This window comes from Sphaerodactylus townsendi, linkage group LG09 (genome assembly GCF_021028975.2).
Source record: "Sphaerodactylus townsendi isolate TG3544 linkage group LG09, MPM_Stown_v2.3, whole genome shotgun sequence".
Taxonomy (NCBI): Eukaryota; Metazoa; Chordata; class Lepidosauria; order Squamata; family Sphaerodactylidae; genus Sphaerodactylus; species Sphaerodactylus townsendi.
Window position 1 is genome coordinate 65,505,515 of NC_059433.1, and position 15,303 is coordinate 65,520,817.

Consider the following 15,303-nt stretch of genomic DNA (forward strand, 5'->3'; position numbering starts at 1 on the left):
CTCAACACATTTCCTGCAGAAAGCAACTGAGGTCTGGGCTGAGCTGGCTGCGAATCGATTCTGTCTCTGCTGTGGACGGTTTGCAGTCAAATAGCTCAGCAGTGTCTTTTGCCCTTTTGCCAGCGTGGTCTAGTGCAGTGATGGCGAACCTTTTCGAGACCAAGTGCCCAAATTGCAACCCAAACCGCACTTATTCATCGCAAAGTGCCAACCCGGCAATTTAACCTGAATGCTGAGGTTTTAGTTTAGAAAAAACCAGTTGGCTCCCTCTTCCTCCTCCGCCTGAACCTGCCTCGAGCAGGGGGGCCAACCTACTCTAGCCTCCAGCCAAGTCCAGCCAAGACTTTTTAGCTGCTGTGCCTCTCTAGCATCTCTGCCTCCTCTGGCCGCGCACCCCTGGCAGCAGCCTGCAGAGCATTGCAGGCACCAGGCTGCAGCTAGGCCGAGGTCCTCCCTGCCCACTGCAGTCTTGTAGCACATGGTAAGCTCAGTGGCTGAGCCAGCCTAGGCAAAAAAAAATCCCAAACTTCACTTACATCAGCTTACAGGGGGTCAGTGCTATCAGTCACAGACCAGGAAGAGGAGTTAGTCGCTTGAAGTTGATAGTTCCATGCAGGAATGTCAACTCAATTGCATGCTTGACTGTGAAAAGGCAGAGAAACTCTATGCTACAGGGATAATTAGGAAAGGAATTGGGGAATAAAACTGCAAAGATTGTCATGCCCTTATATAAATACCGTGTAGTTGAGCGACCGCGCCAGGAGTACTGTGTTCAGTCTCTGGTCGCCCAGCGATCTCAAGAGGAGACAGAAAAAGTGCAGAGAAAGGCAGCGAGGATTGGGATTGGGGGGACTCGGAGCACCCTTCCTCCTATGGAGGGAGGAGAGGGCTGCAGCGTTTGGGACCTCCCTTTAGTTCTGGAGGAGGAGGCTGACTGAGGGGATGACATGATTGAAGTCCCTTACAAAATTATGCCTGGGGTAGAAAATGTTGACAGAGAGAAATTTTTCTCTCTTTCTCTGAAAATACTAGAACCAGGGGGGCATTCATTGAAAATGCTGGGGGGAAGAATTAGGACTAATAAAAGGAAACACTTCTTTCACGAATAGCGATGTGATTGGTGGCTTCTGGAATATGCTGCCACAGAAGGAGGTGGTGATGGCCACTAACCTGGATAGCAGCTTTAAAAAGGGGCTTGGACAGATTTATGGAGGAGAAGTCGATTTATGGCTACCAATCTTGATCCTCTTTGATCAGGGGCACCAATGCCATGTAACAGACCAGGGTGATGGGGGGCAACAGCCATGAGTAGGCTGCCATTGCGTTCACATCCTACATGTGAGCTCCCAAAGGCACCTGGTGGGCCACTGCGAGTAGCAGAGAGCTGGACTAGATGGACTTTGGTCTGATCCAGCTGGCTTGTTCTTATGTTCTTATGTTCTTATGTTCTTAGATATGTCTGTGTGAGGGGTGATTTTCCACCCCCACATGACAAACTCGGTGTGCACGTGCCCACAGAGAAGGCTCCAAGTGCCACCTCTGGCACCCATGCCATAGGTTCGCAATCACTGGTGTAGTGGTTAAGAGCAGGTGGATTCTATCTGGAGAACCGGGTTTGATTCCCCACTCCTCCACCTGAGTGGCAGAGGCTTATCTGGTGAACCAGAGGTGTGTACTACATTCCTGGGTTCCAGGTGAAGGAAAAGAGATTCCACCTAAACATCAGGAAAAACTTCCTAATAGAATAAGGGCTGTTGGACAGTGGAATGCACTACCTCAGAGTGTGGTGGAGTCTCCTTCTTTGGAGGTTTGTAAAGAGAGGCTGGATGGCCATCGTGTCAGGAGTGCTTCGATTGTGTGTTCCTGCATTGCAGGGGGTTGGACTTGATGGCCCTTGCGGTCTCTCCCAACTCTATGAGTCTATGGCCCCTTCCTTTTACATAAGCCAATGCGTTTTCAAACCATTTTCACAACTGTTTGCAAGTGGATTTTGCCATTCCGCACAGCTTCAAAGAGCACTGAAAGCAGTTTCAAAGGGCATTATTCTGCATGTGCGGAATGAGCCTATGATTCGAAACTCACAGCACAAAACTCTTGTCGGTCTCTGAAGTGCTGCTTGACTTCAATATAGCTCCTCTGTTGCAGACCAAGAGGACTTCCCGGGCAATTGCTTTCTAGCTTGTAGCAGCTCGGCTTTTTTTAGCTCATCTAGAGATCATAAACATTTGCTTGACATTTTTGTGCCCTCCTTAATACCTGGGCTGGAGGCCAGTGGGTGCTGTTTTTAGCAGTACCGTTCCCCTACGCGCGCCTCCCCCCCTCCCCATCCCCAATCCGGAGCTGAGACTGTTGTCCACGGATGTTGATCTGGTTACGTGGGCAACTAGTTCAATTGCTGCATACCTACAAGGATTTAAAAATAAATGCCCTTGTTTACTCACTGGAAACAGCAAAAGATACCCAATCTTGCCAGGATATGGTGAACTTTCTCTAAAGTGTGTTGGGTGGAGTAGGGATAATCTGGCGGGGGTGGGGGGAGGGATGATATTAGTCCAGCTTCCCCATGAATTCTACTTTTAGCTTGTCTCTCGAGGGGTGGTTTTACAGCAAGGAGGGTTTCTCCTGCCTTCCCGCCTTCTACTGGCATCTCTAGCCTAACACTTGTAATAACTTTGAGCCAGTATTGGCCAGACTTAGAATCATAGAGTTGGAAGAGACCCCAAGGGCCATCAAGCCTAAGCCCCCTGCCATGCAGGAAGACACAATCAAAGCACTCCTGTCAGATGGCCATCCAGCCTCTCTTTGAAAACCTCCAAAGAAGGAGACTCCACCACTCTCTGAGGCAGTGCATTCCACTGTCTGTCAGGAAGTTTTTCCTGATGTTTAGGTGGAATCTCTTTTCCTTCACCTTGAACCCATTACTCCTGGTCCTATCCTGTTTCCCCGAATTTAAGACATCCCCTAAAAATAAGACATAGTAGAGGTTTTGCTGAAGTGCGAAATATAAGGCATCCCCCGAAAGTAAGACATAGCAAAGTTTTTGCTTGGAAGCATGCCACTGACCTTAGACAAGAACACAGGAAAATAAGACATCCCCTAGAAGTAAGACACATACCACATCTAGCAGGAGCAAAAGTTAATCTCAGAAACTGTCTTATATTACCGGAAGCTCTGGTAGTCTCTGGAGCCTGCAGGAAACCAATAGCATACCCTCACCAACCTTGGCTTGTCCAACTTCCAATATCTAAACAGGGCTATCATGTCACCTCTTAGCCTTCTCTTCACCAAACTAAACATCCCCAGCTCCCTAAGTCTCTCCTCGTAGGGCATGGATTCTAGACCCTTTACCATTTGGTGCAGCCTTCCCCTCTATACGTTCTTGGCTTTGTCAATCTCCTTCTTAGATTATGCTACCTTAGAGACTACTACAATAATATTCCAGGTGAAGTCTAACCAGTGCAGAATAGAGAGGTACAATTACATCCCTCGATCTAGACACCATGCTTCTATTGATTCAACCCAGAATCATATCGGCTTTCTTGGCCGCCGCATCACATTGCTGACTTGGAGCATAGCACCACAATTTCAGCATCGTGGAAGCCATCACGATTTTGTTGGCATCATAGTTAAGACGCTTCGGTCTAAATCTGCCTAAAATGTTGGTGAGCGGGTCAGAACAGAGCCAGAATCTCAGGGCTGGATGGTTGGAATGAGACCCAGAAACTTCTGTGTTTTGATTTTGGCTGGAGTACTGGAGAATCAGAGAGCCAATGTGTCGCGGTTCAAAGTGGCAGACTGTAATCTGGAGAACGGGGTTCGATTCCCCACTCCTTCTTATGAAACCTGCTAGGTGACCTTGGGCCAACCACAGTTTTTTCAGAACTCTCTCAGCCCACGCAGAGGTCGTCAGTGGCAAACCACCTCTGAGCCTCTCTTGACTTGAAAACCCAATGGGCAGTGTCTTGACAGCACACAAACACATTAGAGAACGCTGCGACATGGATGGCTCAGAGTAGCCCAATCTCAGAAGCTGAGCAGGGTTAGCCCTGGTTAATACCTGAATAAGAGATCCCAAAGGAAATCCAGAGTTGTAATGCACAGGAAGGCAACGGCAAAATCCTGGGTGTTGTGGGTTTCCCGGGTTGTGTGGCCGTGTTCCAGCAACATTTTTTCTCCTGACGTTTCCCCTGCATCTGTGGCTGGCATCTTCAGAGGATTCTGAGCACGGCCATACAACCCAGAAAACCCACAACGCCCTAGTGATTCCGGCTGTGAAAGCCTTTGACAATACTATTGGCAAAGTCAGTTTACATTTGACAGGAAAGAAAATTAGAGAATGTTTTCCATTGGATTAGCAACGCTGGATTTCCAGTTTTGCATTGGATTACCAACAGTGCTACCTAGATATAGAAATCAGCAGTGTGACCAGTTCATAGGCGCCAAAAGTGCTCAAACTCATTGGAGTGGGATCCTTTCCATTTCGGATAATTAAACTTGCCGAGACTGAGCTACAGATAGGCAGTCTCTGACAAGTATATTGCCTCTGACCTGAAGTCACCCGATGACCTTAGATAAACCCGTGTGCTTTCATTCTCAGCCCCACATCTGAAACCAAGTAGTGGAGGTTATGAAAGCAGAAAAGCTGGATCTTCCATAAATGAGTTTCTACATATTTGGAAGGGGAGTTGTTTGACCCTCACTAGCTTGTCAACAAAAAAAATCAATCTCTCACCCCTATGTGGGATTGAGCGTGCTGCAGGAGGCATGGGAATTTGAGAGCAGCCGAAAGGTTCTAAAGAGGTTACTCCGCTCCCGTCCCTGAGACTGACAGAATGCTGGAAGGCTGAAATTTAGAGGTGGGGAGAAGTTCCAGATGTTTATGTACGTCAGGGTTCCCCACCGTGGAGCCCATGGGTGGCATGACACCCATCAGTACTTCCCTTGGCACCCGTGAGCATTCTGGAAAGTAGAGAGCCAGCGTGGCATGGTGGATAAGAGCAGGTGCACTCTAGTCTGGAGAACCGGGTTTGATTCCCTGCTCTGCCACTTGAGCTGTGGAGGCTTTTCTGGTGAACCAGATTAGGAACAAGTTAGGAACAAGATCCACCAGACCACGGCCACACAGCCTGGAAAACCCACCAGAACTTCTGGGCAGTGTTCAAGGCGCTGCTTCTATCCTGGAAAACTCTATAAAGTGTGTGGGATTCTTTCTGCTGTTTTAATGTTGCAATCTCTAGTCCAAACCATAAACCAAAACCATACAACCTGATAAGAAATCAAAGCTTGGCAAGTTTTAATAGACAAATCGCACACCTCACCACAGTGGGTGTTGCAAAGACAATAACACATATATATGGCCAGAAATAAATCAGAGAAGCAAGCCTTTATTGGCATAGACAACAGTACAACAATAATAAAAAACGGATTTAAAAGCATATACAATACAGGAAATAAATGTTTGGTCGAAGGAAATCTACTGGTGTTTAGTAATTTCCAGGAGAAAGTCTGCCACTATCATACAGAGGGAAGGATCAGGGTTGTCCAACAAGTAGTGTAATCTAATTAAATCGGGGAGATGGGGTAAATGTAAAGGAGTGAGATTCACATACTTGGATCTGATTTCCTTGAATCTGAGACAGTGTAGTAATTGGTGAAGCCAGAGATTCAACTGAGCCGTTGTTTCATGGGCACCATCTTTTAGCCTTTTCTTGCTTATTAAATCTGCCATGTAACAAGGCAGAAGGCATAACATTAAACCTAGCGGTGACATTACGTCTTGTACATATAAATGAACTTGCTGGTAGCATATGGGTGGAGACGCATAGCCCGTTTAAAAAGTTCTTTAAGGCAGTGCATAGTTCTGAGTCCATCCATGTCACACGGTCTCAGTCTCAGTAATGTGTAGCATCCAGTTTGAAGGTCTGGAGAACGAGATCGCTCAAATAATCCTGTGAGGTCTTTAACCCCTTCAACAGCTTTCTTGCAAATTTTAATGCTGCCCTGATTATTTCTGGAGAATTTATTAGCTATTCAATGCATGTACAACTCCTCGGGGTTCAGCTACGCCAGGGGTAGGGAACCTTTAACACTCAAAGATCCATTTGGACCCGTTTTTCATGGGAAAAGAAAACACTTGGAGCCGCAAATAATTTTTGACATTTAAAATAAAGATAACACTATATATATAGGGGTTTTTTTACCTTTTGCTCCGCTCATTCTGAGAAGCGCATGGATGCACCCATTCCCCAAGCTGCCTGCAGGGCGAGGCAAGAGGAGATAGAAGCCCATGCTCGGCCTCGTGCCAGCCCGCCCGGGAAAGCAGCCCGCCCTCAAGCTCCAACAGAGCGAGAGCAGAGGGAAGCTCATGCGTGCGCCCCAGCCGACCTGGGCAGTTGGTGTGCCCGCCCTGCTACCCTCAGGGCTGGCAAGGATGGGGCCAGCGGCTCGGCTCGTGGAGCCACAGTGCAAGGGCAGAAGAGCCGCATGCGGCTCTCGAGCCGCAGGTTCCCTACCCCTGAGCTACGCTTAGGTAATTCTCTAATCCACCATGTGTAGCCCTCTGGCTGTGGATGAATTGTTCAAAGAAGATAACCCACCCCTGTTCAAAGAAGATAACCCACCCCTGAGGGGAATTCCCTCCTATTGGAGACTCGCTGGATTCAAAAAGGAGCAATTTCTCAAATCAGCGTGCCTTTTAAGCTGGTTTTCAGTGCTGCTATGGTAAAAGAAGAACATAAGAACGAGCCAGCTGGATCAGACCAGAGTCCATCTAGTCCAGCTCTCTGCTACTCGCAGTGGCCCACCAGGTGCCTTTGGGAGCTCACATGCAGGAAGTGAAAGCAATGGCCTTCTGCGGCTGTTGCTCCCGAGCACCTGGTCTGCTAAGGCATTTGCAATCTCAGATCAAAGATGATCAAGATTGGTAGCCATAGATCGACTTCTCCTCCATCAATCTGTCCAAGCCCCTTTTAAAGCTATCCAGGTGAGTGTATCACCACCTCCTGTGGCAACATGTTATTATTCCAAACACTCCACTGCGACGTTTAGTGAAGAAGTGTTTCCTTTTATTAGTCCTCATTCTTCCCCCCAGCATTTTCAATGAATGCCCCCTGGTTCTAGTATTGTGAGAAAGAGAGAAAAATTTCTCTCTGTCCACATTTTCACCACCATGCATGGTACATAGACTTGATCCTATCCCCCCCTCAGGCGTCTCTCTCAAGCTAAAGGGTCCCAAATGCCATGCTCTCTCCTGTGGGAAGGTGCTCCAGTCCCTCAATCATCCTCGTTGCCCTTCTCTGCACTTTTTCTATCTCTTCAATATCCTTTTTGAGATGCGGCAACCAGTATTTGTGTTTTCATCACACCCTTTCTCCAGGGTGTTCAGGCATACACATTTTCCTTCCTGATTGGAGTGTAGTTCTATCAGTATTTTAGCCATGATCGCTGCATTGAACTCCCCATATAAAAAATCAGTTGAGGGTCCCAACCCATGGGTCACAGTCTCGTGGTCTAGATGAATCTGTGATCTTCTTTACTAACTGGGCATTTTTTTTTCAGAAGTGACTTATTGGGTCCACAATTCGTCAGCTTGTTTGACTTTCGGTGCCCAGGGCTCAGTGGATAGACTTCTTATTTTAAAACTAATAAATTTCATACTTGCTCAGGAAATCTGACTTGTGCATTTTCATCCCATTTTTCTGCCAAGAATAATGCACACACTTTCCCCATACTTAAAGCCAGTGTGGTGTAGTGGTTAAGAGCGGGTGCATTCTAATCTGGAGAACCGGGTTTGATTCCCCGCTCTGCCACTTGAACTGTGGAGGCTTATCTGGTGAACGAGATTAGCTTGTGCACTCCAATGTACACCAGTTGGGTGACCCTGGGCTAGTCACAGTTCTTCAGAGCTCTCTCAGCCCCACCTACCTCACAGGGTGTTTGTTGTGGGGGGGGAGGGCAAGGAGATTGTAAGCCCCTTTTGAGTCTCTTTACAGGAGAGAAAGGGGGGGATATATATCCAAACTCCTCCTTCTTAATCCTGGCAACAGAGAACACTTATTTGTTATTAGACTTTTATCCCAACCCCTTCTGACCTGCAACGTTCATGGCAGACTCGGGACTTGGATGCAGGACTCCGAAAGCCTCTGTCCACTCCACTCTGTCCACTGTGCTGGTTCTTTGTAATCCCATTCCTGGAGAGGCTATTCCTAGAACTGACACGATGAAGCAGAAGGAATTTCTGGGCTGGTTTCCCAATGAGGGCAGGTGGTTTAAAACAAAAATAACTCCCCTTCCTTCTCTCCCACAAGAGGATCTGAAAAAATACGGCGCGACGACCGTAGTGAGAGTGTGTGAAGTAACCTACGATAAGACTCCACTGGAAAAAGATGGCATTACTGTCATGGTAGGTACCTTACTCTTGCATTCCTAGGAGAGACAGTCCTGTGTTGCGATTGGTCGATTTGCAGGTGTGATGCAACTTCCTCCAGAAACATAGGGTATGCCTTGCTTGGTTTCATAACTCCAGAATTCCCTAGGAACTTTGTGCTTTGCTCGCTATAGCAGTGTATGGCCGAACTCTTCCGAGGTTGAGGTACCCCAGCGGCAAACTCCAAAACCCACTTATTTATTGCAAAGTGCCAACACTGCAGTTTAACCTGAACACTGAGGTTTTAGTTTAGAAAAAACGATTGGCTTCAAGGCACACGTTACTCAGGAGTAAGCTTGGTGGTAGTCAGTGGCTTTGCTTTGAAGCAACTGCGCAACTCTTCCAACAGGTGAATCACAACCCTAGGAGGGTTTACTCAGGAGCAAGCCCCATTGCCAGCAACTGAGCTTGCTCCCAAGTAAAGGATTGCACTTTAGTTCTTCGCATGAAAATCAGTGGGGTTTAACAGCGCTTAACAGGGTTACCTACATTGCTTCCCCAAAACTAGGTCTTAGGTTTAATGCTAATAATCGAGCCCAGGCCAGCCTAGATGTGAGGAGGGGGGCACTCTGTTCGTGCCCACAGAGAGGGCTCTGAGTGCCACATCTGGCACCCGTGCCAGAGTGTCAATTTGCCTGGCCATAGAAAGTTCAGGTGAGAAACAATTCCTATCCCCACCTGTTTCAGTCTGATTCTGCTCAGCAGGGATTTTGAAAGTTTCAAAGTTTGCTAGTACAGGTTATTGAGAGGGGTTCCCCAAATGCCTGAAACATTAAGGATGGTTGAGAACATTCAGTCACAACAAAGAAGCAAGAGATTGATTTAGGCTAGAAATGTATATATATGTGTTGAACCAGTCATCTGGTTCCTAATCTTGGCAAACTTGGGCTTCTTGATTCCCTCACTCCCCTTCTACCTTGAGTGGCAGGAGGGGCTTATCTGGCGAACCAGAGTGTTTTCCAACTCCTACATTCCTGCTGGGTGACCTTGGGCTAATCACAGTTCTTTGGAGCTCTTTCAGCCCCACCTACCTCACAAGGTGTCTGTTGTGGGGAGAGGAAGGGAAAGGAGCTTGTAGGCCACCTTGAGTCTCTTAAGAGGAGGTTTTAATAGTCGGATGCCATCTATTTTAAAACTTAAATAAGGTTTGATATTTAATGGCTGCATTTTAAGTCTTAATTTATTTTTATCCTGTTTTATTGTCTGTTTGTTAGTGTTGGCTTTTTTATTCTGCCCTGGAGCCCTTCGAGGCCGGTATAAAGCTCACAATAATAAAATAAATAAATAAATAAATAAAATACAAGAGAGAAAGGTGGGATATAAATCCAAACTCTTCTCTTCTTCTGTATAAACTTTACTCAGATCATAGTAATTTGGGACTATGATGGAGGATGAAGAAGAAAAGGACTGGTTCTGTCTTGTGGGTTTTCGGGCTGTGTGGTGCGTGGTCTGGTGGATTTTTTTGTTCCTAGCGTTTAGCCTGCATCTGTGGCTGGCATGCCTTCAGAGGTGTATCACAGAGAAAGTCCTGTTTCACACACTGTGTCTGTGGGAAAGATTCTACATAGGAACCACAAAAGCGCCAACATTAGGACCACTTGTTAAAGAACATGAAAGAGACACTGTCAAGGTTAACCATCCTGAAAAATCTTGCAGCAGAGTTGGGATCAGCAGTAGGTTCTCTACAGGTTCCCTTGTAGAGTAGGTTACTCACATTATTATTTGTGTGTGCGAGGAGGGGGGGTTACTAATTGGGGAGTTGCTGCCACATGATTTCTGCCTTGAATTAATGCCCTCCTCCTCAGCAGTGGCCAAGCAGAACTTGAAGCAGTCTAGCTTGGGAGGTGCACCGGTGATGCGTGGCAACCTACGCCTGTGTGCATTAGCTTTCCAGTCCAAGCGACCCGGCACAGCTGCGTCCTTGCCACAATCCTCGCCAGGAATGCCCGCCCTGGAATTCCCTGCAGCCACTCCCCTGGCGTCATGCCGCTTCAGACCCATTGAAGCTTCCATGCCACAGTTTGAATCCCACCACCATGGGAAACTGTTACTAAAATTTTTGATCCCACCACTGATCTGCAGTTGCAGAACATCTGTAAAACAAAACTGGGCATAATATTTTATTTGAGAACACTGAAATTCTGGACAATTCAGAAGCTTACTATGTCAGACTGCACAGGGAGGCATTTAAAATTCTAAACGCCAGGACAACTTCAGCAAAGAAAGAAGAGATGTTAAAATTAAGCAAAAGCCTGGCTCCCAGTACTTAAAAAAATGGATCAATGATAACCCCACCTGCAATACAATGCACTCAACCACACCTTTGCACAGCAAGTTCCACTCAAACACTTTTGGTTCCCCACCCTGGGACATGGACAATATGCCACACTAAACTTTCCCTTCTCACTCAGACACAGTGTGAAACAGATTTTTCTCTGTAATACACCTCTGAAGACGCCAGCCACAGATGCAGGCGAAATGTTAGGAACAAAATCCACCAGACCCGCGGCCACGCCAGTCCGAAGGCTCCCTGGTACTCAGTTTGGTCGGCCCGGTGAAGCCCAACCCGACAATACTGAAGAAGGGAGGACTCTTGCATTATATCATTTGGTTTGCTATCTTGACTGAATTGAAGGACTACTTTTTCGCCCTCAGCCTTAAGATTAATATGACAATACTTGTGGAACATAAGAACTAGCCTGCTGGATCAGACCACAGCCCATCTAGTCCAGCACTCTGCTACTCGCAGTGGCCCACCAGGTGCCTTTGGGAGCTCACGTGCAGGAGGTGAAAGCAATGGCCTTAAGAACATAAGAACAAGCCAGCTGGATCAGACCAGAGTCCATCTAGTCCAGCACTCCTGGTTACTCCGCTGAGTGGCCCACCAGGTGCCTTTGGGAGACTCCCGCGTGGGAGGTGAAAACAATGGCCTTAAGAACCATAAGAACAAGCCAGCTGGATCAGACCAGAGTCCATCTAGTCCAGCACTCTGCTACTCGCAGTGGCCCACCAGGTGCCTTTGGGAGCTCACGTGCAGGAGGTGAAAGCAATGGCCTTAAGAACATAAGAACAAGCCAGCTGGATCAGACCAGAGTCCATCTAGTCCAGCACTCTGCTACTCGCAGTGGCCCACCAGGTGCCTTTGGGAGCTCACGTGCAGGAGGTGAAAGCAATGGCCTTAAGAACATAAGAACAAGCCAGCTGGATCAGACCAGAGTCCATCTAGGTCCAGCTCTTCCTGCTCACGCGGTAGGCCTGGAGGTACCTTTTGGGAGCTCACGTGCAGGAGGGGTAAACAATGGCCTTCTCGGCTGTTGCTCCCTCGAGCACCCTGGACTGCTGGAAGGCATTTGCAATCTGATGATATCAAGGAGGATCAAGATTGGTAGCCAGAGATGGAACTTCTCCTCCATCAATCTGTCCATGACGCTTTGAAAGCTATCCCAGGTGAGTGGCCATCACCACCTCCTGGCAACATGTTAGAACACTACATTGCCGTTGAGTGAAGAAGTGTTTCCCTTTTATTAGTCCCAATTCTTCCCCCACCCCCAGCATTTTCGCAATGGAATGCCCCTGGTTCCTAGTATTTATTGGTAAGACATCATAGTCGCACAAGATTGCCTTCTTAGAGGAGTCAGGACTGTCTTTCTTTATCAGAGTTTGGTCAAATGCGGCTGTAATCTCAAAGAGGTCTCAGGATAGGGAAAGGACATTCCCAGGATCATTTCTTTTTACTGAGGTCGGGGTCCAGATATGTGAACTTGGAATACACTCTCCTCTCCACTGGGCCCAACCTCTTTCCAATTCAAAGGTTTAGCACTGACTTGCACGCGTTAACTGCTTTTTTTAGTGGAGGTGTTATGGTGTTTCCTCGGGCTGTATAGCGCTGGCGTGTTTGAGTAGCATTTTTTCTCTTGACGTTTAGCCTGCATCTGTGGCTGGCATGCTTCAGAGGATCCGGTGGCAGTGCAAAGCAAGTGGAGGTATATATATACCTATGGAATGTCCAGAGTGGGAGAGAAAGAACCATTAAGCATTTGCACCCAAACATTTCTTCTACGCCATGTACGCCAGTGGGTTGAATTGTTGGAATATGCTGCAAAGCTGGGAGGTGGTAGGATATTACCACTCACCTGGATTAGCTGCTTCACATCATCACAACAAAGAACCTTGCTTGCATAACAAGCGCTATATATGCACTGAATCCGCATTAACCAAAATTAAAGGGGAAACTAAAAAATAAATGTCCAGGTAGAAGGCTGATGTCTCCAGGATTTGCGGTTCTTAAAGTTTTACTTTGTTTTTTATATACATAATCCAAAAAAATTCCCTGGCTGGAAGCTACGCCGTTGCTGGTGCATCACCTACTGGGGGCTAATCCAACAGAAGGTAATTCCTTTGCAAAGTCAGGATGCAATGCTCTTTTGGATGTAGCAAGTGAGGGAACCTGGATTAGCCTTCGGGGGCTTTGGGACATCGATTGATGGAGGAGAAATTCGATCCTAGCTGGCTACCAATCTTGATCCTCCTTGATCTTGAAGTTGCAAATGCCTTAGCAGACCGAGGGTGCTTTCGGGAGCAGCAGCAGCGAGAAGGCCATTGCTTTCCCATCCCTGCACCGCAAATTTGAGCTCCCAAAGGCACCCTGGTGGAGCCACTGCAGTAGCAGAGTGCTGGACTAGATGGACTTTCTGGTCACAGTCAGCGGAGAAATGCTGCTTTCTATGTTCTGCTACGTTCATTTAGCTTAACAAGTGTAAAAGGTGCAGTTAGCAAGAGTGATTGTACATGTTGAGTGGAATCCACCTATTTTTAAGTGCATATGTAAAGTAACAATTGAAGTTGCTTATAATCAGGCCCGGTGGGGGGGGGGCATCTGCATGAAAGAGTGATTGGCGTGGGCATTTTAATCCCATTTGATTGCATCCCGCCTCGGGGGAGACATCCCTGCGCTTTTTTTTTAATTTCTGAGTTAAATCAAGGTACTTTTGAACCTCAGCTGAGGTGAAGGAATGACTATTATTATGAGAGAGGAGGCTCCAGAAGAGGTGGTTGCTCTCTTTCCCTCACCCGAGGTCAGCTTAGGCCATTGCTATGTAGTGAATCCATAGAGGCTGGGAGAAGGCCAACTCCCACACCACTCAATGCAGGAATCCCAGCCTAGAGCAGGGGTAGGAGACCTGCAGCTCTCCAGATGTTCCAGGAACTACAATTCCCATCCCAGCCTTCTACTCAGCATGGCCAATTGGCCATGCACTGACAGAAAACTTGATAGGAATTGGATCAGTAGTTCCTGAACATCTGAAACTGCAGGTTCCCAACCCTGGCCTAAAGCTGATGTGCAGGGCAAACCTATATGGCATTCCCAGGTGTTCATGGACTTACAATTCCCATCAGCCCTGTCAGCCCCTAGATGGGAATTGTAGTTCCTGAACATCCTGGAGCTCCCGTCATAGGATTCCCCTACCCTGGCCTAGAGCAGTGTGGCAGAAACCCTATGGCGATTTCCAAGGTGTTCATGGACTACAAATTCCCATCAGCCTTGTACCAGCGCTTGGGCCAATTGCCAATGCTGACAGAGGCCGGATGGGAATCAGGGTTCCCGAAAACTGATAGAATGGAGCTCATGTTCCCTAATTTTATCTAGAAGCCTGGGTTTCTACCCTGGCCTAAGAGTGGTGGTGTAAAACCTATGGCATTCCCAGATTGTTCATGGACTACAATTGGCGCCCACATCCAGCCCCTCGTCCCAGCATGGCCAATTGGCCATGCTGGCAGAAACTGATAAAACAACAATTCCCTAATGTTTATCTGTAGTGTCATAGGTTCACCACCGCTGGCCTAGAGCATCCCAGACAAGTGTTTATCCAGCTGCCAATTAAAGCCTCTCCGCTGGGGCAGTGCTTCATAGCTTCCACCCAGGGCTAGCCAGATCTTGCCTCAGAAGCTAAACAGGGCCTGCCCTCCTTAGTACTTGGAGGATGAAAGACCACCAAAGAAGTCCAGGACTGCTCCTCAAAAGGCAGGCCATGGCAAGAGTCTTGAAAACCCTATAGTCAGCTGTGACTTGATGACACTTTTCACCAGCATAGCATTTGCTCGTGGGTGAAACTGAAGCTCTGCGCCCCATTTCTATGCTGTCTGAACGGGGAACGCCCTCTTCATCAGCAGGTGCAGGGGGGAATTCAGGGCAGGCAGGCTTGGCTGAGCATGACTTCCACCGGGAGCTATAAAGCTTTCTCTTTTTTTTTTGTTTTAAGGGCTCCCAAAGCTCTCTGCTTGCATGAGTGAAACCAGCTGCTCGCGTTCACCCCCTCTGATTATCTCATACGGAATGTATGAAATTATGCATCCAAGTTCCCCGTTGGCTGGGTAACCCAAAGCTGTCGGCAGGAGAAAGAAAGAGCGCAAGAAGAGGCAGATCTCGTAAACACCAGCTCTGCCTCTATAATTACAAATAATGAAAGGCAGCATTGAGGGTGATGTTCTGAGTTGGGAGGGGAGGGAAGTCCAGTCCCCCCCCCCCCTCCAGTACAGTTTCCACTGTCCTGATCCTCAACACACCTCGAAAGCCACATTCTGGAATATCACTTCAGACTGTAGTTCAGTGGTTCATAGATTTCCCAAACCAAGGAGGGGGGGGGGGGGTTCCTTGTAGTTATATTCTGCACAAGAGAAAGGTTGGGGCTAGAAGAAAGAAGAGAAAAGAAGAAAAGAAGAGAAGAAGAGGAGAAGAGAAGGAGAGGAGAGAAGAAGAGAAGAAGAAGAAGAAGAAGAAGAAGAAGAAGAAGAAGAAGAAGAAGAAGAAGAAGAAGAAGAAGAAGAAGAAGAAGAAGAGGAGGAGGAGGAGGAGGAGGAGGAGGAGGAGGAGGAGGTGT

The 15,303-nt window shown here is 47.6% G+C and overlaps 1 protein-coding gene across 3 annotated transcripts in view; it reads left to right on the top strand.

Annotated features, from left to right (window-relative positions):
- Nucleotides 1–15,303, top strand: part of PTP4A3 (protein tyrosine phosphatase 4A3) — a 152,963-nt gene that overhangs the window by 116,133 nt on the left and 21,527 nt on the right. For all 3 annotated transcript variants that reach the window (XM_048508101.1, XM_048508103.1, XM_048508102.1), the window contains one exon: nt 8,309–8,401. In XM_048508101.1, the coding sequence (XP_048364058.1) occupies nt 8,309–8,401 (93 nt within the window). The remainder of the gene's footprint in view (nt 1–8,308; nt 8,402–15,303) is intronic.